Source organism: Mustela putorius, unplaced genomic scaffold (assembly GCF_011764305.1).
Source record: "Mustela putorius furo isolate JIRA1106 unplaced genomic scaffold, ASM1176430v1.1 tig00003863_pilon_pilon_pilon, whole genome shotgun sequence".
NCBI classification, from domain to species: Eukaryota; Metazoa; Chordata; class Mammalia; order Carnivora; family Mustelidae; genus Mustela; species Mustela putorius.
In genome coordinates this window covers 16,783,033-16,808,444 of record NW_025422015.1, presented here as the reverse complement: position 1 = coordinate 16,808,444, position 25,412 = coordinate 16,783,033, and the positions used below count along the sequence as shown (strand labels likewise).

General features: G+C 44.8%; 1 protein-coding gene across 1 annotated transcript; it reads right to left on the bottom strand.

Annotated features, from left to right (window-relative positions):
* Positions 1-8,660: 8,660 nt before the first annotated feature.
* On the bottom strand, positions 8,661-10,842 carry OLIG3 (oligodendrocyte transcription factor 3). Its single transcript, XM_004740289.2, has one exon. The coding sequence runs from the start codon at positions 10,625-10,627 to the stop codon at positions 9,809-9,811; it is 819 nt and encodes a 272-aa protein (XP_004740346.1). The 5' UTR covers positions 10,628-10,842; the 3' UTR covers positions 8,661-9,808.
* Between the last annotated feature and the right edge of the window lie 14,570 nt (positions 10,843-25,412).

Sequence of the window (25,412 nt, the reverse complement as noted above, 5' to 3'; positions counted from 1 at the left end):
AGATATTATAAGAGATTTGGCGCTTCCTAGAAGCCACAACTTGCTGATGGAGTAGGCAGATTGTGTGCGCAAGGACAGAAGGAGAAGCCTAAGGGAACACAAACCTCATGCTCCGCTAAAGCAATGGAGGGGCAAGTGGAAAGGGACAAAGAGAGTGGAGTGATGAACTGGGTTGGAGAATGAAGTAGAGACTGGAAGCAGAGAGGAAGAAGGAAGCTGGAAGGTGATGAGATCATCAAGAAGTAAGACAGAGGAAATGAGGAAGAGAGGACAATTGAAGAGGAAGACCGAGGAGGAAGAGAAAAAATTACACAGGAATCTTTCCTCTCTTGGAAAGGAACAAACAGGTTCCTTTTTCTAGAATAGTGTCTTAATGACCTAAAGCCTATTGTGTGTGAGGGTCAAAGTAATACAAGTCACTCTTGATCCCGTATCACCAGCAGAAATGTCTTCCATTTTTTTAAAAGCTGGTCTCCTTGCTTGCCTGCCCCATGAAGAAACCCATTTCATCCCTGCTTGGCTGACTGTACATCCCATCTCTCATTTATGACTTTTTTCTTTCAAGGTTAAGGGGTAGAAACACACTGAATGTTTCGTTGAACCAATTCTAGTTTCCACAAACTCTGAAACATCCTTTTATACCACCATAGTACATATTTTAGATAAGTAAACCTCATATAATATTTCAAAGGAAGTTAATTATAGAAAAAGAAAAGAGTGGTCAAGGAAATAACGATGAGAAAAGCACCTCACCCCTCACTGTCCCATTGGATAAGGTTTAGGGTTTATACAGGGGGAGCTCAGGGGAACACAACTGGAGAAGAGGACTCTCCTATCCTCTCTCTCCCACCTCTCTGGCCACTCTTCAGTTCACTTAGCATCAGCCAGTTCAAGGACAAGTTAGCATTTGTGACTGAAGTTTAAGTAAAACTGCTGTTTAAAAAAAAAAAAAATTAGTTCTTTTCATTTTTAACATGCTCCAAACAGTTTTTACCATTAGTGTATTCCTTCAAATTACGGTTCTTTTGTAAATTCTTTGGATTGAGTGAGACCTTATGTTTACTATGAAAAACACAGGACATGCTTCTTCATGTTTTATATTTAAAAACTTATCCACACCAATAATGATGAAGTCAGTGAACTCTGTGGCCCTGAGGACAACACGTCTTAGTTAAAAGCCATGAAAACTGTGTTCTCCACAGGTTAAGGAAATGCTACAAAATCAGGCGCTAAGGGTTAAAAAAAATGCAAATCAAAATGTCCTTTGGGAAGGAGCATTAATCCCCAAGTGCATTAATCTCTACAAAGGAGAAAAAGAGAAATTAACCATCTCTTCACTACATGGTCAGGCAATATAATCTCTAACCTGTCCTTTATTCAATCTTGGAGCCTAATTTATTCATAATATAATTCTAGTATTAGTTAAAAACAAAGTGCCCCCTCTACTTCTAGTACTCCCCAGCACTATTTAGCAAGAGGAAATGACTTCTTGTTTTTAGGTTTGTCTATTACTTACCCAGTACTCTGGGGAAAGTCAGGATCAGAGAACATTGATGAGTAGACATGCAAAGATGGACTATTGTATAGGTTTTATTGAAAGAAAAAACACTATTTGGGCTACAGAGGTCACTGTCTGTCACCCTGTATTTGGCTCCTGTTTCTGACATAACTGGGATAAACAGCCAGCCTCATGGACAACCAAAATAAAAGTTCCACATTGACTGAAGTCAAGCTGAGTTGAAATGATTAGTCTTTTCTCAAATCCCTAGATTTTCCACTTTCCCAATTATAGGAAAGTGTGTGTTCACCACAATTCTTTATGAAACACATATAGTGAATGCCAGTCCCCTTTGAGTTAACCTTCCTCATGCCCCTGCCTTCTATTGAATAGCTCACATACCACATGGGGTCCAGTCAACTGTGCCAAGGAAGGCAGAGGTTGGCTTCCATTAACAAATGATCCTTAAGGGTCACTTCCTTAAGAAGTGACAGTTCAGATGGCAAATCCTATGGCCTGATAGAGTCTTTGTATTATTGCCTAATTCAGACAAAGAACTCATTTTCAAAACAGATCATATCCACATCTCAATCACTTTTCATAATCCATCCTTAGAACAGCCACATTTCATTTTTCAGCAGTGTTTTATTTGAATGGACCCATAAATGCCAAATGTACATCAAATTGAAACCAATACTTTCTCAATTGGTATAGCAAATGTTTATGTGTATTTACTTCCTTAAAGAGGCATGTTAAAAATCGAATTTTCACCTTAACTATCTCTGAAGCCAAATTAACTAGATGATTGTTCAGTTTTGCTTGGGCTCAAGTAGAGCTTTGCAACTTTTTTGATTTTAGAAACATACGCACTTGCATGACTAACATATTCACCTTACAGATGTGAAAAGTCATGGAGAACAACAACCCAAATCTATCTCCTAAGTATTTTGATTCTCTACTTTGTTCTTATTTACTATGACACTCAAATTTGTCTTCTCAGGTTTACATGATTAACAGAGAAACCACGAGAAAAGATAACCAAACCGAAATATATTAAATGATGAAACAAACTGTAATTTGTGCAAAAAAAAAAAAAAGATGAAACAAAAGTATAGTCAGAGTCTCAAAAAAGAGAAAGAAGTGAGACATGGGGGGGATAAGGGGACAGGAAAGTCATACAAGCTCTTTTTTTAACTTTTGTCCAGGAACCCCTGGCCTCAAGCTTTAGAGATTACGGGAAGCCCCCAAGTGCTCCCTCTGGTCTTCTCTGAGGATCCAGCAAAAATGCAACAATTGTAGGCTGAATCTTTGTGTTCTAGGTAGGATTATTTATCAGGGATTTTGTTTTGTCTGGGTTTTCAATGGCTCAGCCCCAGCTGTACACTTGGGGACAGAGCACAGCTTCAATCATCAGAGGGTTTGTAGCAATCCTTTCCGAAGCTTCCCTCCCCCTGCAGGGATGGAGTAATTAACAGACCATTAAGTCAATTCTGCTTTATTGAGGGGGACACTGTGCAGGTCATTTCTTTGAAAACCTTTGTTCTTGAAGGAAATTACAGGATTGTTTTATGTTTAGAACACAGCCTGGTGAACTCCGGAGTAGAGAGGCAAGCTTCTGGAGCTTGGGGACCCACAGAGACAGGAAGATAATGACTCTAATCCCATTAAAAAAAGATTTCTCCCAACCTCCCCCCGTCCTTTTACTTTTTCTTTTAAAAAACCAGTTAAGAGAAAAACGATTTGCTCATTTGGTAATAACTAATGGAGACATGAATTACGGAGATGCCCCAGACTGAAGTTTATCTCGGTGTCAATAAATCTCTAAACAAGCGCGATGAAAATAAGTATTGCCTCCATTGCTTCTTTTCATTTCCGTATTAATCAAAGGCATCTGCTCCTGTCCTTTCTATCTGAGAGAGGGAATGGGCAGCAAGTATTCTATCATCTGAAAAAGCCTCTACGAGGACGTTGTTCGCAGCATTTGTGTTTTGTGAGACCGGAGGAGTTTTTACCACCGGACTTAGGTGGCGGGTGTTTCCCCCTCGGCTCAGAGGGCCTTGAAGGGGCGGGGGGCATTTCTTATGCATTTGAATGGGGGTACTTCTCTTGCTGTTGTGCTATTTTCTCATGTGCCCCTGACAGTGTCCAACGCATAGAAAGCACCCAGAAAGTGTTCAGTCCTGAAGCGGAGGAAACTCTAAAGGATAGGATGTAAGGAAGGAGTGATAAAGGCTCGCATTGCTGGGGTGCGCTGGAGTGCCAAATGTTTACATTTGAATTCAAAGGCTGATGTGAATTTCCTGGTCCTTTCCCAGAGCAGAGATGTGGGATGGGGTGGAGGGGCAGTTGAATACCCGAGAGGAATAGAAAGTCTCCCTGTAATGTGTTTGCTCCAACTTCTATTTCCTCGCACGCAGCGAAGAATTCTGCCAGTGGGCAGGAATGCTTCCTCTGCACGGCAGCTCTGCGGTTTGCGGAGAGGGGCCCCTCTCACAGCCCGGCTTCTGGAGTTTTCCACGCCCAAGGGAGATGCAGAGTGGAGAGACTATATCTTGCACGTAAACTGTGGCGCCCCAGATCAGATCAGACCCCTCTGCTCCTGCACTCTCCGAGCTGTCTGTAGCGGACCGCAAGGGAAAGACGGCCCCGGATCACATCAGGGCCGAACGGAACCCCAAAACTTTCGGGAGCAGCTACCCCAAGTGACTTCCCACAGACACAGGCCCCTTCCGCTCCTTGTTCTCATGGGTCGCGAGTGACTCGACCACTTTGCCACCACCAGAACCCCAGGACACCGCAACAGCATCCAGGCCCGAGCTTTGAGAGCCCAGGTCTCTGCCTCCCTCTTCACCCTCCCTCCTTCGTTGGAGTTTTAGCCCAGCATCCCCAGCTCCCCAGGACCCATCTCGGGCCCTGTGGAACTTTCTTTCCCGAGCGCTGGCAGGAGCCGGGACCAGGGCCGGAGCTTGGATCAGAAGCAGGAGCTCTGTGCCAGGGGTTGAGGTCCGGGGCTGCGGCGGAGAGCAGGTCGGCCGCTGCTCTGTGAGGTCCCCAGCGAGGAAAAGTGGCTGGTGAGAGCGCAGCAGCGGGGGCCGTCCGGGCAGACCTGGACCCTATCTCCTTAGCAAACTTTGCAAATGGTTGGCGCGGGGCTGGGCTTAGGGGTGCAGGGAACAGAGAGGAAAGCATGCCTGCAGCTCTCCGTCAGAGTTTGGATTTGTTTGTTGTTAATGTTACTGGTTTTTCTCTCCCCGGGTTTCCATAAATGCTTAGGTGTTTCAAGACTCTTGCGAGTGTTGGCGCAGTTGGGGCTGAGCCTTGCTCCGGGTCGTCCTTCCCCGGCTTATCTTTGCTTTGTTACCTGCGCCCCCGCCTCTCTTGGCCTGGCGTGCAGATGGCAGAGCCCAGGGACTGTCACTTCCCACGAGACGCAGCTCCAAGGTGTGGACCCCCAGCTCCCGCAGAGCTGGAGTCTCGGCGCCGACCCCCTCCGCGTTAGGCCCCAGAACGGAGGCAAAGTTCGGGGCCAGTCTCTGCAGCGCTGGACCCTGTGGCTGGCGGGACTCCGGGCTCCCCGTCGGCAGGTGCTGGAGCGCTGAGGGAGGGGCCACGCTCCCAGCGGGTGGGCCGCACAGCCGGCTTCTGGCGCTGAGCAGGTTCGGAGGCTCGCGGGGCTCTGCTTCTCTTCCCGGCCGTGTCCCGCCCACCCACTCCCTCCGGTCCCCTAGCAGCCCGCGCGACCTCGGCGTCCCAGGAAAGGGTTCACTGAAAACGGACACTCAACTAAAAAGCGGTCCCGCAGATCTGAACCTTCGGGTTTGGGCTCCTCCGGGCTACTTGTAAGCGAAATGGGTACCCGAGAGGCTCAGAAACTGCGAGGTGGGGAGGCAGACACTCATTCTTCTGCGAGTTGGCCGACAGGCAGGCGGAAGATGAGGGTGCGTCCGGTTCCACCAAAGTCCCCCCCTTTGGCCCATTTCTCTCTGAGGACACTTCCAGCGCCCTTCTGCCGAGCCTCCTCCTCCAGCGGCGCTTCCTAAGCCGGGGCGCGGGTCGGCACTCTCCGCGAGCCGCGCACATCCCGAGCGGCCTCGGTGGGCGCCGGGCCCCGACGTCTCCTCCTCACTATTCCCCTTTCCTGCTCTGGCCAGGAGCCGCGGGCGTGGGGTGGCCACGGGCCTTGGGACGAGGAGGGTCCCGGGGGAGAGTTACGGGGACTGGGATGCCTGGAGCCACGGACTAATTCCTGCAGCCCGGTGGGTCCCAGCAGGAGTCCAGAGGAGTGAGGCTGAGCTTCCGCCGGGCGCCTTCGGGGTCGCCGAGGCTTCTCGGACCCCGAGCCCCGACGCCTGTTCCTAGCGCCCCAGGGCGGCAGAGAGGCGGGGGCGAGCAGCAGGCAGAGCTAGAAGTGTACCCGCCCGGGCGCGGAGGGTTGGGAGCCCAACGTTCCGACGCGCAGCCCAAGGAGGAGAGTGGGGCCCGAAGTCCCCAGGCGGGACCTAGAAAGGGCAGTTAAATCCTCTTGCCTGAGTGAAATGCTCAGAGAATCCGGGCTTTTGCAGTTACTGGTAAGGGTATCAGTGGAGGCGACGAAATTTCGCTTGACCTAGCTGCTCGGTGGAGGGGGTGGGGGGTAGTTTGCAGAGACACAAGTCCTACTCCTGTAAGGAAACCTTGGACGTCGTGGGCCTCCTCAGGCCGCCTCTCCCAGCCCTTTTTCTAGATAGTAATCCAGGGTTCCAGAACCTATTTGCGAGAGGAGTTTCTCAGAAACAAATTTCTAGCGTAGGCAGCCAAAGCCAGCCTGCGTTCCCCATTCTAAGTGCGACTTTCTCCCTCGCTTGAAGTTCAGTCACCTGCTTAAACCACCTCGAGGTTTCTAGGGCAAGCCTTCTCAAGATATCTCCGCCCACGAGGATTTTGCTGTTCTTTTAAATGTAAAGCAACGTTTATTCTGGAATGAGGGAAACCTAGTCGTATTTCTAGATTGAATTAAAAACTGTCTTAAACTTGAGAACTTTCCAGAAAGTGGTATATTTACAAGGAAACAATTTCGGCCAAGAACCATCCTCATCTTAGGGGTCATAAACTTTTCTTAGGGGCGTCAGTAATTCAGAGTACTTAAATGGGAATTGCAAGTGCTCCCAAAGTCACATCCCCAAGAGGACCAGCCCTCGCCGGGGACAAGAACCTTCCCTAGAGGCCAGTGGTTAATGTTTTCTCCCAATAGACCAAGAAAATCCAAGCAACTGGGTTCCAAATAATTTTTCTCCTGGAGTTCCTGTCCTGTTCTTAAAGGAATCCTTTCTCCCAGTCTCCCTTAGCCCATTGGAGTTTTTGTAACCCTGAGAAGAGTTCAATTTGCCTGGGGAACTCCCCAATGTTTGAAGCAATGTCTCTTTTCTGCTTTAGTTGGATAATTCAGGGTAGAATTTCCTGGCCCAGTGGTTCCTTTTAGTGCATTTTCCCAGGAAAATGGATCTTAGAGCTCTTTAATTTGACCACTGGTTGTATCTAAAGGGATTCATCACAGCAGCACAATCTCAAAATTCACCTCTCCCCGGTTGTAAGGAGTGTGGTTTTACTCCTTTCCAGCACCCAATTTAAGCTTCAGCGCTAGAGAAGGGGTGAAGCCCACCATTAATTCTGTGGCCAGAGTTCCAGCTTTTCCCCAAGACCAGGCTTTTGGAAAGAAGATCCAAAGTTGCAAGCAGCTCAGGGGAAAGTCCTTTCCCTGATTGATGAAACTTCTCCCTACCCTCTCCTTCTTAAATAATAAACTCACCGGGAAAGGCTGGAGGGCTGGCCTGTGTTGGTTTCAAATAAATCCTCAACAGCTCTTTCCTCACCCAGAGAAATGAATCACCCTTGGGAAACAGACGATTATTCCCCCATTTGTCTGCCGAAGACACAGGGAAATAAGCACCCTCCACTGTAGACACTCACTTTGGTCTTTCTTCCTGGCTGTAGGGGAGTTTGCGGGGACAGGGGAGATGGAGGTGGATGAGTTAAATAGAACCAGGACCCACTGAGATGCCCTCCCAAGGGCAAGTGGTGGGGAGCGCAGGGAGGAAAGGGCAGATAATTCCTAGATGCGCTATCCATGCTGGATCCTGGAAAGAGACAGCTCTATTGGTCTGCAGTGGAAACCACTAGCTTCCTCTCTGTGAAGAGGAGTTTAAGCCTCAACAAACTCATGGTGATGTTACATCTAATCCAGAGGCCAATTTCAGGGTGGTATATTTTAATCAGATTTCCATTTTCCTTAGTAAGAAATACAGGCTTGTGCCGTTAGTGTTACTATCGTCACTAGATTGTGATTTTTTTTTTTTTTTGGTCCTTTGTAAATGAATAAACAAAACCTTCTTGCTGGATCACTTTTGCTCCTACAAACTATATGACACTGTCAGGGGACTGGGAGTGAGGGATGAAGAGAGAAAAGTAATTGATTAAAATGACCCCTGTCTTAGCCATCATTTACATAGCAGCTGCCCAGTATATTCAACTAATCAGACTTGCAATCTAACATAGGAAAGAAGGGAGAATTCCTGCTGTAAATCTCTGAGATGCTGGGACTTACAAGGTGGTTGGCCTCGTCGGAGCTCGCCTTACAAAGCACAGTGGCCTTCCTTTCTGTGTGGGTCACACAGCCAACGGGGGCAGGCAGAAGAGTGGGTATTATTCGATTATTTATTTTCTAGGACCCTCTTTATTGACTTTAACAACATATACTAGATTTTAACCTGTTTATTTTTTTAAAGGCCACATGGTCAATTTGTAGTGAAAAGAAGCTAACTTACTGCTTCATTCCTGTCTGTTGTCAACACACACAGCGCCTCTCATTTCCTGTCACTTTGGGTTTTCAGATTACTTTTTTAAAATCTCAATTGCTGAGTTTATGAGTGTCTGATTACTGCTGGGAAATAAGGAGCTCAAATATCACAAGACTACCAATGTGGACAATGCCCCCATTTGAAAGACATCTGGTTGTAATAATTAACACCAATTTATCTGACCTTTTTACCTGTGAATGACCAGAGAAAACTCTTTGTATCTGCCCACCCATCCAAATCTCTCACTCACTGCCAGATACACCTTACCGGGGCCAGGCATTTTTTTACCCACTACCCCCATTTTCAAAAATTTTAGGCAAAAGCAAAGCCAGGATTTAAAGGTTCTTTTTTATTTGAAATCTCATCCAGAAACACTGGTTATTAATAAATATATCATAGTTATCAAGAATATATAAAAAATAAAGACAGGTATTGTCTTTGAGGCCCTAACAAAATATTTCAAGCAAATGTTCAGGAAAATAAAAACAGCACCCCTCCCCAAACCACAATAACTTTTCAAAGCTGATGATAGAGAGAGCTGACCCCGCATGCAGAATCACTGAGCAAGTGGGGGATGGGGCAAGCTAGTAGAGGGAGCCCACGTTCTGGTGATAGCTGGCCCCTAGAACAGGATGGAGTTTGGGAATGGAGTTCGAAGGGGGTGGGGTGGGGGGAAGAAGCGCCTGTGCGTGAGTTTGGGTCTTTGCACCCTGCCCCCCTCTTTTCATTTCAAACAACCACAGACAGATATATGGATACTTGGAAGAATTCACTAATAAATCCTTGTTACAAGGAAAATGGCCTCATGGCCTGCACAACATGTTTAGATAAGATTCATTTAAAAGCGTGCATGCATTCTTTTGACCTACACTGCGTCTTAAGGAAAACCCACATAAGAGATGTCATGCCCTGGACCAGAGTTGAGATTCAAAACTTGGGTCTTGATCAAATTCGCGCGCGCGCTCTCTCTTTCTCTCTCTCACTGTCTCTAGAAAAACAACTGTGGAGAGGATGTGACACTCATAATTGCATCCATCTGAAGGAAATATTTACATTTGTTTTGCAAAAAAAGGGATGTTGTCTTTTCCAAGGGGAGAACGCAGAGCCAGAGAAAACCAACTCTAAAGTCCCTTCGCAAGTTTTTAACCACACCGATCCCGTCTTTATACAACAAATGCAGTTTTGACAAGAGCATATGTAAGTGAGAAATACTGGCGCGGCATGGGGAAAAGAAGCATGCATGCAAAACACACGACGTCTGGTTCCAGTCCCCCTTCGTTACCACCTAGAAATTGCAGTTTGGTTTTGGTCCTTTCCCTCTGGGGGTCTAGTGGGATCACACGGCGTGGGAGGCCGCAGGGCCCCACGCTCACCCTCCCGCCGGCCGAGTGCTCAGCCCCCCTCTTCCCTCCTGGCCCAGCACCGCGGTCCCTCCCGCCTCTCTCCCCTCAGCCTCGGCAGCCGGTCGGTCCGCCGCTCACTTGAGCAAGTCCTTGGACTCGGCCGACAGCCGAGCCATGTTGGCGGTGGAGAGAGCCGAAAGGTGCGGCGGCGGCGGCATCTGGCAGATGGTGCAGGGGCAAGGCAGCCCGGCCCAGTGCTGGAAGCCGCTGCCCAGCTGCAGCGCGGGCGGCGTGGAGGGCGCCTTGAGCAGCGAGTGGGGAGGTCGAATAGTGCCGATGGCCGGCAGCGAGGCGGCGGACAGCGGGGACGAAGCGTTGCCGGAAGAGAGCGCGCCGCCCAGGATGGGGTGCACAGCGTGCACGGCGTTGGCGGCGTGTGCTGGGTGGCCGGCGGAGTGGCCCACGGTCCCGCAGTGGAAGGCAGAGTGGTGGCCCCCATAGATCTCGCCAACCAACCTCTTCATCTCCTCCAGGGAGCTGGTGAGCATGAGGATGTAGTTTCTGGCCAGCAGAAGAGTGGCGATCTTGGAGAGCTTGCGCACCGAGGGCCCGTGCGCGTAGGGCATGACCTCGCGCAGCCCGTCCATGGCTAGGTTTAGGTCGTGCATCCTCTTGCGCTCGCGGCCGTTGATCTTCAGCCGTAACTGCTGTAGGTCCTGCTCCGACAGCTGCTTCTTGATTTTGTACTTGCTGCTTTCGCCCGTGGCCTTGGCGCCGGCCCGCGAGAGGCTTTCTCCAGGCATCTTTTGCACCATGTCGCCCTGCGTGGAAGAGACCGAGTTGAGACGGCTCTCCTGGTGGTGGTGGTGGCGGTGGTGGTGTTCCCTCAGATACATCTCATCCATGTCCGGCGATGAAGCTCTGCTGGAGACAGAGCTCGAATCAGAATTCATTTTATTACGGGGGATGCGGCCCTACCGTGGGGAGGATTTAAGTGGAAAATTAAAGAAAATCTTGAATTTAGAAAAATCTGCACTGCCCAGCGACCCACTTCTCAGCGGCAAGATGTGAGAAGAAAAGCTGAGGCGCTGCTTTTCCCCCCGCCTTTCTCCCTCCCCACTCCCTTCTCTCTGGTTCGGCTGTTTCTTGGACAGCGGGTTGGTGTATGCTTGGACTAACCTCACGCTGAAAAAGAGGGGCTTTTATAGAGCCGCGCCGGAGAAAAGAGACAAAAGGAACCCTCCTATCTATCCTGGGCTGGTTAGGATGACGTGCCATCATTCAGGGCGGTGCGCTTTGCTGTCCCATTTAGCAAGGATTCCTATTCATATTCATTGTGGGGCCGCCCTGGGACACCTCTGCTCAGAACCGCTAGGAGCCCCAAGGCACAAAACCCTCTGATTGACACACTCACCGCTCCAGCTCGCTCCTTCCTGATTTTTTTTTTTTTAACTTTACTCCCCCTCCCCCTCAATTTCCCCAACCAAGTCACACCTAAGGAACCGCGGACCGGAAGGAAGGAAAGGGGGCCGGGCAGTTGTCGGAGATTCCTCTGGGTTTGGAGAGAGGAATGGAAACCTCTTTTCTTCATAACAACTCTCAAGTTTTGGGAAATGTGGGCAAAAGAAGTCCTATGGAACTGTTTCAAGGATAGAGATGAGGTTGGGGGGCAGGTTCCACGGGCACGGTGGGGGGGGTTGTTCCTGGGAAAGAGAGGGGGGACTGCGTGTCAATGTGCACGTCTGAACTGGTTTGCGTTAGATTTCTTTTCCTAATCCCTGACATTGTGTTCATTTTGCTTACTGGGACGTTCTGGTGTGGTTTCAATGGGTTTGTCCATATCTGGTGAAGGGTTTGCCTCTGACTTGGTTGTGGGATGGGTCTGTTGTTTTTGTTTTTGCTTTTTTGTTTGCTTGCTTGTTTGTTTTGGTCCTCTTGTTTAAATAAACAGATTACTGAAAGAATTTGCTTTGCACAATTCTCTAACGTCTCAGACCTGGATCTGAGTTGGGGTTGGGGGGGGGGGCAAAACCAAAAAATCCAACCCTGGAATTCGGACAAGAGCAACTCGAGAAGGGGAGGGTAGGTAAAGGATCTGAGGGGACAGAGAGAGATTGGAAAGGTTCCCAAGAACCCCAGAGAGATTCTTCCTGTTGGGGCTACCCTGTAACCTTCAGACCTTGGCGCTCCCAGAAACTGCTGGGGCAGTCCCTGCCGCCAGCTCGGCCTGTGGCCTCTGGCCACTGTGGCTGCGGCCGGGGAGTTGGGGAGCGGGGAGCATCTGCAGCTGGGTACCACCCGGCTGGAGCCTGTAGGTCCACAGAGTGAGGCCGCCCCACTCCGCGAAAGTGGGCGCTTGGGATCGAATAAGAAACGGTATTTGTGCGCGTGGTGTGTGTGTGTGGGTGTGGGTGTTCCGCAGGAAAAGGATCTGGAAAGCCCCTTAAGCGTGTGCGCGTGGGCACTGCGATCAATTGCACCGTGGATTCTGCGGATAAAGGAGGCCTGGCGTTTGGAACCTCCCGTTCCAATACGGAGGTCTGCGCGGATCTTTCTTCCCCCTTGCTGTGTTTTTGTCAATAGCGACTAACTAAGCAGTGTGAGGGGCGGGAAAGGCAGAAATCCCCAGGATCCCCTGGGTGGCCTCTAGAAGAGCCTGGGCACAGCCACGCTCTGGGCTCCAGGGAGCAGAGACAGATGCTAGGATGTGGCTGAGGGGATGGAAAGTGTGAAACGGAAGCAATCCCGGAATCTATGCCGGAATCTGAGTCAGTTAGGGCCTCGGACTGCCTTGCAGACCGTTCGCATTTCTAAAACTCGAGGTAGTGGAGGCCTCACTTTCCATAGACAAAAATGGAGCCGTCAACAGAAGAGGGATGTATGCCCATGCCCGAAGTCTGCTGCTCTGCGAAGCTGTGCCTCTTTGAAAGTCTCCCCTCGAAAGCTGCGCTTGGCAGTACCTTTGGATGGGGAGATGCAACGTTGGAATGGATGCTTTTCTACAAGGAACTTTGCTGCTCTTTAGTAAAAGAAAAGGGCCAAGAGTCCCTCTGCAAGGCCAGGACCTTGGTGTCCTTGAAGACTGGACGAAAGCCTCCTATCCTCCTACCTCTTCCATCTCCGGAGAAGGAAAAGTTATTAAAACGAAGAATCCCAGACATTCGATTGGATGTGGAAAGATTGATGTCCAAACGCAGTTCTAATATCCAAGCCAAAGAAATGTTTCTTAATTCACCAGACACATCCATTCGAGCTCAGACAGCAACAAACCCGGAACAACTTAAGAGAAAAAATGTTCCAGAACATCTGCATGTATTCGGACATAGTGCCAGGTGATGGAGGGTGGGACTGGGTGGAAAGGCGTGTCCAGGCCACCGCCCTCTGTGCTGCTCTGCTGATCCTACCCGGCGGCGGGGGAGCCCTGGGAGCCCTACACTGGAGGACAAGCGGTTCCCCAGCTTCCGGGCCGATTCTCAGGCCCGGCCCACGCTGTCGTCCTGTACCGACCCTTGGACATCGACTTCTTTCTTTCTCATGACCAGACTGAGAATACTGTACCTCAGTTTTGATTTGGGGAAGTAGCGAAGTCTACTTTGAGTGACGGATTGCAAATGAAGTAGAAAAAAATCAAGCTGCTAAAAGGTATTTTAAGGTTAAAAAAAAAAAAAAAACAACTCAGTGTTCCCAGTGGACAATACGAAATAGGGTGTAAAGTTTCCTCAAATTAATAGAGAAGGTGGCAGGGGGAAAAAAGGGAAGCAGTCCTTAAAATGCAAGCTGAACAACTCAGTTTAGGGCCTGGAAAGACAAAGCCCAGGGTTCCGGGAGTCCGAACCAGAAGTCGCTCTTCCTCCACCGCCTCCACCGCCTTTCCACCGAGTGGGGGACGCTGGCCCCTGTGGCCAGAGCTGAGGGAGGCCGCGTTAGGCGCGGAAGGGGTGCCGGGTCTCTGCTTACGTGGACCAGACCCCCTCCACTCTTAACGGATTTTTAGCTCAGTTAAAGCGAAGGTAGATCTGACTGACACGGCACATCTGTCGTGTCCAGGCCAAGGGCCCTCGGTCCTGATCCAGGACGCGGCGCGCCCCCTCCTCCCTGCTTTCCTGATAGACCTCTACACGTGTGGATGGTCCAAGCCCCAGGGCCCAAGTCAGGCAAGCATTTCTGGTGAGGCCTTCCAGGGGCCCACACTCTCCTCCTAGGAGGTTTGTTCCCCATTCCCTATCTCTTGGAGGGATTAACAGCGAGAGGAGGCAGAAGGAGTAAAGGAGCCACAACTTTGCTCTCCATAAAATGGGTTGATACTGATCGCGGCTCAAAAGACTGGGGCGCCCCACCTACGCGCTTGCCAAGTGGAGCCGCTTTGGACTCGGGATCCCCGGCAAATGCCGCTCAACCCCAAGCCGGAACAGGCAGGGAGCTCAGAAGACAGAGCTGCCCGTGTTCCTTCGAAAAGCTGTCTCTGCCCTCGCCCATGCCCGGCGTCAGCACAGGGAAGCCCGCACTGGGCCAAGGCTGCAGCAGTCCAGAGGGGCTGCAGCAGTCCAGAGGGGCCGCGGCAGCCGATAGGGGCCGCGGTAGCCCGGAGGGGCCTCAGCCCGAGTCGCACCGTGACCTTGGCCCTGGTCAGGGACCCATTCAGAGGGCTTCAGACAACGAAGGAGCGGGAGCGAGCGACCCGGCGGCTGCGCGGGGCCGCGCTCTCTCGGGCCACACCCCGCGCCCTGGCTGCTTGCGGGCTCAGAGGGCGGCGCGGAGGCGGGGGTCGTCCTTCCGCAACAGGTGCCTCCCAAGGCCCGCGGGCCACTTCCCGCCACTCAGTCTTGCTCTGGGCAGTGCCTGTGAGTTTCTCAGTCTTTGTACTACCCGAGCCAGCAGCGGGGACCCGTTCTGGAGAACCGCGCAGCCTTCCCCTCGCGCCCCGGGCGCACAGCCTCAGAACTGCAGCCCCGGCTCCCAAGGACCGCGGGCTCCAGAGGCATCCCGGATCTTCCTGTCTCTCCGCCCCGAACCCAGATCTCGCGGGGAGCATCTCTTACCCTAAGCCGGGTGCGTGCGGCTCGGCGCCGGCGCCCACCGCTCCGCAGCTCCAGCCACCAGGCTCCTCTCCAGAAACTGCTCGCTCTGCCTGAGGCCGCGGCGATTTGCGCTCAGGAGGCAACAACCTCCCAGAACTGGCTGACCTGCCGGGTGGCTACTGCGAGGAGTCGGTCAATCAGCAGCTTCCAGGGGCTCCCCACGCTCGGCAATCCTCAAACTTGACCGGTAGAAACTTTGGCCGAGACCGAACGGCGGGAGGCTGCCCTGTGGGCTTCACCTTTTAACCCAACCCCCCTTCCAAAACAAAAAAGATACAAGGGAAACACAAATATCTCAAAGGATGTTCCCTCAAGAGCAGTCGGAGGAATAGACTAAAAAGTAGCTGACCACTGAGGACTTCTCCAAAAGTAGTTTCTTTCTTTATCCAAGTAAAACAATCACTTCGCCACAATAGCCGTGGGGGGGCGGGTCATCGAAGCTGTTAGGTTGATCAAAGAAGCCGTTAAAGAGAGACCCAGAGAGAGAGAGAAGTTTTATAAAAATTAAATATCAACATAAATCGGAGCCAGGCAGGAATTCTCTCTCTCCTCTTGCAGCAGCGCACACCGGGAGTTGGAGTGTGGAGAGAGTACTGAGCTCGGAGCCCCGAGGTTGGAGCTGCCAAAATTGAAATCCCAAATATTAAGTAGGTGCTAGAAGGGCCGGAGAGGATGGATCTGAGCCGACCGACTATTTTATATAATATCTTGAACATTCCCCGATCCGTCTAGTATTTCGTCTCATCTTTAAAAAATCTGACTTTCATACAGGAAAAAGAGCAGAAGTTGAAGGACAGCAGAAATTTATGAGGCGATAGTAACTGCTCTTTGCAATGCTGGATGTGAGATTGGAAGGTGTAAGGAAGTCCCAGAATAGCACAAAATGATGAGGTGTTAATTATGTGAATATATAGACAAGTTAATACATTGGCAGAACTAGAAGTTTGATTTTAATGATGCAGAAGGAGCAAGTCTGGCTAGAACTTATGGACTAATTATAATTTAAAGACTGACTTTAGTCAAAGGAGATATGAACTTCTGGGCTTCCTTTATAGGATTTTGCTCAATTAGTAAGCATACTTCAGTACTTTTTCCTCTTTCCTTTCTAGTAACATCTGCTCTATTGCTAGAACTACTGAGTTTTCAATTCTGCAGAAAGCCAATAAGTTGAAAACATTTTTCCTCAAGATTGGAATGTTTAGGTTGATTTAAATATCACTGGTGATCAGTCACATAAACTGATGAGTTATATTAAAATTTGCATTCTTGGCATATGCCCTGACATTTTGGATTTGTGGCTCTGTTAATACCAATACTTTAAAAACCATTAAGTAGATGATTTCTTATTAGTATTTTATTGTTATTAATTTAATTCTTTTGTGATTTTTTTTATAAAGACACTGTATGCAGCTTGATATCTTAACATAGCAAAGAATACTAAATTCTGCTTTTGGAAGTTTTTACATCATCTTCCTGGTGTATTTAATTAGGTAGTTGAGTTCAACACATGTTGTATTTTTTGCCAAAGTGTTTAAAGAATTTAGTTTTATTTTAGAGATAAATATTTACCTTAGATATAAATATCTTACATAGCAAATTATTCTTTTCATCTTGTGTTTAGTAATATTCATGCTTATACACAAAGTGTATAAATAAATAGATGCCACAAAGAGATTAGAATATAAGAACATCAGTATAGAGCACCAAAGGATTAAAAATATGTTACCTTTTTTGTCATCAGTTTATTACATTGTTTTTTTATTATAGGTATTTATACACATACATTCTGAAACTTACATCTGTATTTGTGCAAATACATTAAAATATTTGTACAAAAAGATTAAAATATTTATTTGAAGGCTTTGAGTCCTAAGTGAAAAGGGATGTTATTTTTCCGATGCTAATAGAAGGAGAAACATTACACACCTGTTCATACATAGAAGTTGGAGTTAATAGGCTATATTGATCTCTAACAAATATAGATTTACACACATTATTTTGAAAAAATGATAATTAAGGTGTCTGTCTGCTACTGAACCTTGAAAAGCCAAAATGGCAGTTTTCAAAAATTAACATTTCTATGGTTGATTCATTTTATACAGAATCTGTGGATGGACCAAGTCGAATCTGCTTCATTTCTAAAAACAAAAGAAAATGTTATACATGTTCCTTTCTCATTAGTCCATTATGTTTTTCTGTTAATAAGTATGTTTTACATTATTTGCTTAACACCAACAGACTGGATGTAAAGTTTATAAAACCAAACTGTCACCATTTACAAAGTGGATGAAGTTTTGTCTGATGAAAATTCTGGTATCTTTATATCATATCATAATAAAAAAAATTGTATCAATTATTCAGACATTTCATACCTCAAGTCTTGTTATCTTTTGGGGGGAGGGGGGAAGAAGTAGGCCAAAAACAAATATTACCTCAATATTTATAGATATTCATTCCATATTTTACTTGCAGGCCAGTCTGAGTTTTCTCCTTAACAACTGAAATGATATTCTTAATAGTACTATATCAAACACTTATAGTAAAAACATCTTATACATTTGGGATATGTTAATTTTTACAACATAAAATTATAATGGAAATTAATATATTTTCATAACATGGCATTATTTAAGATAATGATGAAAGAAACTTGAGAATCTTCTAAACTCATATTTGTTTCCTAGTAAATTTGATTATTTATTCTACAACCTTTGTAATAAGAAATAGCAGATTATTGGACTACTTATGTTCACGGAAGAATTTCAATTAGATACCTTAGGCCCTTCTTTTTTTCTCTTTTTTTATCATGGCAAGTCTAATATTAAGAATAAACTTTTAGAAAAGAAACTTTGTAATGGGGGGGAAGAAAGACGGAGGTCATATAAAACACTGTGTACTGTGCATGTGTCCTTAGATCATAATACAAGATCTTCATTCTGCTTTTGAGTGTGTTTTACAGAATTGTTTGTATGAAAGGGCTTCCCAGATATATGTTTACTTTATACACTTAGGGAAATGTGAACATTGATTCTAATAGTTCAACATAGAGCACATCTGTGACTGCTTTCTAAAGTCTGAGCAAGTTTGTCTGATCATATCTACATGTCCAGGGAACTCCATGGTACTCTCCTGCCCCACTCATCTATCCTGCAATATGTGTTTAGGTCAGAGAAATTGCCTGAGAGAAAGCCGTGGGAATGGGAACACTGTCTAATCCTTCAGGGATGGGACTTCTGAGTACTGGGATGGCCCAGAAACTCCTATAGAAGTAAAGTGGAAAACTGAGAACACTGTCAGACTAAAACCTTGCTAAGAAATAGAATTTTCAATAATTAATAGCATAGCTACCCTAATGCTGCTGGACAATGCTCCCAAATAAGTTATTATTTTTACTGACAAAAAGAAAAAAAAAAAAAAGCTTTAACCTTTTTTTTTAAAGCCTTTTAACTTTATACTGAAGGACAATACCAGTGTCCCAATAATCGCTCATAATGCAATAATGCATTTACTTAAATAAGGGTATAAGACCAGACGTGCATAGTTAGAAAAAAGACCATTTTTATTTTGTTGATGTATATGTATAAGCTTATTTCAAAATTCTTTCCAGCATCAATTCCCCCCACCCCTGGGAAATGGTTTTATATGTGATTTATTTCTATGAAAAGAAAACTGTAATTAGGTATACACTTTTCAAGTTACACTTGCTATACTTAACCTATCTTCTCATCTTTATCAAAGTTTTGCCTCCTATAAAAGTAAAGCAGTGGATAATAACTCTTGTGGTCCCATTAGATTTATTAACCAAAGTAATTACATTAAATGGAAAATAATGCCTTTGGGGAAAGTAATGCCAATAACAGACACCCCAAAGAAAAATACCGTTAAAAGATAATGCTTGGCAGGAAAGATGGAGGTTAAGAGTCTATAACCAATTCAACTTAAGAGTTTTTAATAGCTGTAGAAACTAAAAAGTAAAAAGTAGCTTGGCACTGAAAACTTTTTCAAGACAAGACTAGAGTAACAAGGGAATAGTTCCTCTGAACATCTGTGGGTCCTTCATGTCCCTGTTTGAGAAACCATCAATAACAAAGGGAACAAAAATACATAGCAACAAAGAATACAAATACACATGGAATAGTGTGGAGGGTTCTCCAATAAGCTGTTTTCTGGCCAAAGCTGGAAAATGCCATAGGGCTATTGGAAAGATGAGCTCTTGGAGAGATACCCACTACTTTCTTAAAATAATTGCTTTGTTCTAAACATAGATCTGTCACTTTCCCATTGTTGAGAGTGCCCTTCTCACGATATGAAGACCAGAGAGGCTATTGCACAAGCTAAGACCTCACACAACCCAGAAAATTTCCTGGATAGGATGTGCTGCTTACCAGCTGTGCAGTTACCTAAGTTTCTTACCATTTCTGAACTTCTGTTTTGTCATCGGCACAATGAAAATAGTAATATTCATGACATATACTATATGAGAGTTAAATTGTGTTTTGCAAACCTTTTAAAATCATGCAGTATTATGCTTTTGAAAAGAGAGATTGTCTTACCCTGTTTTGTATATATATTTTTACTAGCTAAAAATATTTGTACAGCTTATTCTTTTATAGTTTACCTTGTAAAAATATTATCCTGGTATTCTTCTAAAATTGTCTTATATCTGCCCTCATTATTAAGGCACGACTCATCCTTTCCCATTGCCCCATTCCCTAGCAAGTTGAGAATCAGTAGTAAATATAAAACATACCAAAGTACCTCTTAGAAGTTGGAGCTGATACTTGGAAACTGTATGACTTTTAGAAATAAAATTAAGGTATAGAATTCACTGGTTTTAGAAAGCAGTATAAAAAATTCTCAGTTCCTCTAAACAACGTAGTTGGGAAGTTTCTGATTATTTATGAGATATGAAGAAAGACTTTTGGAAGAAACATGACTTGAAATTTGTTTTATTTTTCTCTTACGGAAAGCCCTGGAAACCAGTATGCTTATTTAAAATCTGAGTCCTAGGCACCTGGGTGGCTCAGTTGGTTAAGCCTCTGCCTTTGGCTCAGGTCATGATCCCAGGGTCCTGGGATCAAGCTGCCCCTTTGGGCTCCCTGCTCAGCGGAGAGCCTGCTTCTCCCTCGCCCTCTGCCTGCCACTCTGCCTACTTGTGCTCCCCACCTCTCTCTCTATCAAATAAATAAATAATATCTTTTTATAAATAAATAAATAAATAAAATCTGAGTCCCAAACAAAATTTTACAAACTCAGTCTTACTATTAATGTCTAATCACACATCCATCCTTGATATCTATGGCTCAGTGTGGGGATTCTTTGGACCAGGATTAGACCCGGATTGGTCTCATTCAGGGAAGCAGGTTTGTGGTATTTGTACTTTGGGATTTAGAAAACTTGCCAAACTTTATTCTAAGAGAATAAAAAAATTTTTCCTAAAAGACTTTGCAGTGACTGGCACTGAGTTAATCCTACTTGGATCTGGTAAGAGTCTTACCAATGTTATCTTGAAAACAAAACAAAACAAACAGGGTATTGCTCATTCATTCATTCATTCATGCATTTCAGTATTTCTTGAGCATGTCCTATATGTCACCTCAATTGGAGGTCTGGGGAAACAAAGTCAAAGAAAACATGACCCCTGAACTTGTGGTGTTATCATCTAGGTGCTAAAAAGGAGGCCAATCATCTCCTGAAAGACATGGTAAATGTGACTTTCAGGTTTTGGCGATTAATATTGGTCATTTTAACAGATTGGGCCCTTGTTTTGGAGACACAGAGAAGAGACCTTAAAGATATGTCTTCTTGTCTAAGGTTGGTTTCTCTTTGTGCAGGACATTTATTTAGAAAGGGACTCCAGGAGTGTGGGTGTGGGGAGAGCAAAAGAGAAAAGAAGGAATAGTCAATGAAAAGATATTTTGTCAAGCTGACCACTGCTATGGAAAACTGGGGCTTGACTTCTTTTGAGTCCTTCTTGTGAGGATATAGAATGTGTTCACCTGAGGGTGAAATGGAGAGGCATTTATTCACTGTTTCTAGCCTTCCCCCTCCCATGAGGGCGAGGTGCTGGTCATGATTAAATACCTCTACAATTCTGGGCCACACATGTGGGAGTGACAAGGCAGTTTCCCAGGCCGTCTCATGAAGCCCCAGGCAGAAAGTGAGAGACATGTAGAGCACCTGTGGCCAGCAAAGGCTGGACTAAGATGGGCCAAGAATATGGGAAGTAGAGCACAGGAATACTCTGTTAATTTCCTAAATGGAGCAAAGTGATGGGTAAGTGACATCTCTGAGTTAGGACATGGCACAAAAGGGATTTCTAGCCACAGTATAGGACTATGGACAGGACTGCCATAATGGACATTTAGTGAGTGTTTGAGGAGCCACTGGAAGAAATGAGGGGAGCTGAGGCAATATACTTCCAGACGTGGAGTGCTTCCCAAAAAGAGACATCTCATAGAAAGTATCTCACCAGCCTCTATGCCATTTTGGCTCTCCTACCCTTGGTCCTGAAAGAATTCCTCCAGATGGCTATAAGTGTAATTGGAAAACCTAATGCCCATATTCACAAGTATGTTTTTGCCATGAAGGAAATTTAACATGATGGAAAATCCTCAAACCATATTGCTTATATAATTTCTTCCTATTTTTTCTGACTACTGGATATTTTTAAAAAATCACAATATCTTAAAACTCTTCTTTAGAAGGTTAAATTAAAAACAGAAGCAAGAAGGGCACCACTAAAATGGAAAATCGTTTCTTGTTTGTAATGGTAGCGTCACAATGTCTCTCCTGTCACATGAGGACAATCGTCTTATTAAAATTGCCAGATGGGAGTCGGGAGGCATTTATGTCTGTCTGATGCAGCCTAACAATGTAGCAATTATGTATAAAATGTCTTGCCAGTCATGTACTCCTTAAATGTTTATAACACAAATGTATTTATAACGTTAAACTTTATAATGTTAAATCATTTTCTATAAACATTGTACAACTCTCCACTTACTTCATCTTCTAAAAAGCATTCAATAAAATTTTATAATTTTTCCTGGAAGTCCTCACATATCTTTAGTCAATGTACATTCTCCTCCAATCGATCTATCATTTCAGTAAAATGCAACAGAAAATCCCAATGGAATATTTCATAGAACTTGAGCTAATTCTAAAATATATAGAGAGAGAAAAGGAAAGGACCAAGAAAAGGCAAAACTGTTCTGATGAAGAAGGGTACAGATGAAATAATTGCACTAACTGATGCCAGTCTTATTTTAAAGCTTAAGAAATAATGGCAGTGTAAAATGGTTACAGTGGGCCAATAAATAGAATAGAAGGAGCAGAAAGAAATCTGTGTGAATGTCAACCATTGAAATATGATAAAAGGATTAAGTTCATGAAAACAGAGAGAGACATGGGAAGGAAATGGAAAAAAAGTGGTTATCCACATAGAAATTTGAAATTAAATCCCTACCTCAAATCATTAACAAAAATGAACTACAGGTGGATCAGACTTAAATTTCAAGAACAAAACTTTAAAACATTTAATCAAAATGTTTTGATACATTTAAGATTTTGAAATAGAGATACATTTCTTACACAGGCAAAAAAAAAAAAAAAGAAGAAGAAGAAGGTTGATTTGACTACATTAAAATTGTGGACTTCAATTAAAACTCATCTTAAAGGATCAGAAAAGACCATTTCTAAATTGAGATAGGACCTTTGCAACATACAAGACCAATGAAATGCTAGTACCATAAATGCATGAAGAATGCTGACAAACCAATATGAAACATAATAGAAAAATGGGTGAAAGATATAAACAGAAATATCGCAGGAGAGGAAATTCATCTGGTCAGTAAACTTATGAAAAGATGTTCAACCTCATTAAGGAATCAGGAGAACACAAAGACCATGAGGAGATAGCATTTTCAAGCCATTCAAATGCCAAGTACTAAGAATTTTGAAAATAATAACTACTGAATGCAGTGTAGTTCAACAGAATCTCCTATGCATTTCTGATGGAAGTATCAACTGGTACAGCCATTTTGGAAAAGTTTGGTTTTTACCATGTAAAGTTAACATTCATGTATGCTATGACTCAGCAATTCTACTCCTAGATTATATGCCTCCACTCAAAATCGTTGAACCCATACACCTAAAGATCTATCCTGCACTAGGATGCTCAGGGCATCTCTGTTCTAGTAGCAAATGATTATTAATAGGAAAACAGATATATAAAGTGGGGTATACACAGAGTTATTCAGTAGTTTAAATGAATGAACTATAGTGGCATGTGAAAATATGAGATAAAAGGCTAGTATCCAAAATCTATAAAGAACTTATCAAACTCGACAAAGAACAAATAATCCAATCAAGAAAAGGGCAGAAGATATGAACAGACATTTCTGCAAAGAAGACATCCAAATGGCCAAAAGACACATGGCAAACTGCTCAACATCACTGGCATCAGGGAAATACAGAACAAAGCCACAGTGGGATATCACCTCACACCAGTCAGAATGGCTAAAATTAACCAGTCAGGAAACAACAGGTGTTGGTGAGGATGCGGAGAAAGGGGAACCCTCCTTCACTGTTGGTGGGAATTCAAGCTGGAGCAGCCACTCTGGAAAACAGCATGGAGGTTCCTCAAAAAGTTGAAAATAGAGTTACCTTATGGTCCAGAAATTGCACTACTGAGTATTTACCCTAAAGATACAAATGTAGTAATCCGAAGGGGCATGTGCACCCGAATGTTTATAGCAGCAATGTCCACAATAGCCAAACTATGGAAAGAAACTAGATGTCCATCAACAGATGAATATATAAAGTAGATGTGGTATATACATACAATGGAATACTATACAGCCATCAGAAAAAAAAAAAAAAGAAATCTTGCTATTTGCAAAGACGTAGATAGAACTAGAGGGTATGCTAAGTGAAAGAAGTCAATCAGAGAAAGACAATTATCATATGATCTCTCTGCTATGAGGAATTTGAGAGGCAGGGCAGGGGTTCATGGGGACAAGGGAGGGAAAAATGAAACAGATGGTACTGGGGAGAGAGACAAACCGTAAGGGGGTGGAGGAAGGTATAGAGTAGCTGGGTTATGGACATTGGGGAGCATATGTGCTATGGTGAGTGCTGTGAATTGTGTAAGACTAATGATTCACAGACTTGTACCCCTGAAACAAATAATACATTATATGTTAATTTAAAAAAATAAGAGAAATAATGACAGTCCCAAAAGATTACATGGAGAATGATAATATTTTTGTGAAGTTAAAAGAACTAAAACAGAGGTGCCTGGTGGCTCAGTGGGTTAAAGTCTCTGCCTTTGGCTCAGGTCATGATCCCAGGGTCCTGGGATTGAGCCCTGCATCAGGCTTTCTTCTCAGCAGGGAGCCTGCTTCTCTTCCTCTCTCTCTGGCTGCCTCTCTGCCTACTTGTGATCTCTGTCTGTCAAATAAATAAATAATAAAATCTTAAAAAAAAAAAGGAACTAAAACAAAACATACTCATTAAGAATACTCATTAAGAAGTGGAAAAACTCGGGCGCCTGGGTGACTCAGTTGGTTAAGAAGTGGAAAAACTCTATATTAAAAAAAGAGAGAGAGAACAGAATTAAGAGAAGGATCAGCACAGATTCAGGATAGTAGATACTTTAGGTGACAGAGGGAGAAGTATGGGACAGAAGAAAGCACACAGAATTACAGAGGACATATCCAATATTTCAGTTTCTGTATTGGGATGGGTGTTCACAGGTGTTTGTTATAGTATTCAGAATAAACAGCAACACAAACAAACACACGGGGACCAATTATGAGAGCATGCTACGAACAAAGAATTATAATCAATCTCATTCTCTGAGCCACTTTACTTTCTCATGTGCCCTTTTGTGACTAGTTTCTTCTGCTATGCGCAGTTTCTCTAGGCCTCTTCACCCATTCCAATTCAGTCTTTGTTTTGAAGTTTACCTAAAATTCAAGTTCCTTCAAGAAATCTTCTCCAATGACTTCTCCAATGACCTGAAGTCTTAAGTTCTATACCACAAATTACAGTTCTTCATCAGCTACTTCAAATTTCCCGTATTAATTGCTAAGTACATATATTGTGTGGTACAGTATTTTTGATTATGACGGGACATAAATTTGATTCATATCTGATCCCCATTTACAAAGACTCTGAAGAGGGTACAAGCCATATGAACAAATTCCTATAGTACTAGGTAATTCTAGCCATGTTGGCTAGAACTTCTGAGTGGAGAAATAAAAGAAGGTGTCACAGAACAGGAGACATCACAGCTGGATTTTGAAAGATAGAGGGACATTCCAGGTACAAATAATAAGAGCTAATATTTATTACCTATTTACTATGTGCTAGGACTATGCTGAATCTCTTATAGTTTGTATCAGTAAAGTTAGATACAGCTGAGACTAGCAGAGACCCAACTAGCATTCCCCTTCTTATATGTAAAACCTGAAAGAAGCCAGTCCAGGGCTAGAATGGCGGCCCTGCTTCATAATGTCCTTGAGGACCTGATTACCTACAGCTTATCATTCCGACATACCTAGTGTGTGACCCTCATGCTCTTGGCTCAAAGTGGAAGCTATCACATCTACATTCCAGGAAGCATGATGGAGAAATAGATAAAGAAGAAAGGGGC

Coding starts and splice junctions, on each gene's coding strand:
- OLIG3 (XM_004740289.2), bottom strand. CDS start 10,627: ATGAATTCTGATTCGAGCTCTGTCTCCAGCAGAGCTTCATCGCCGGAC.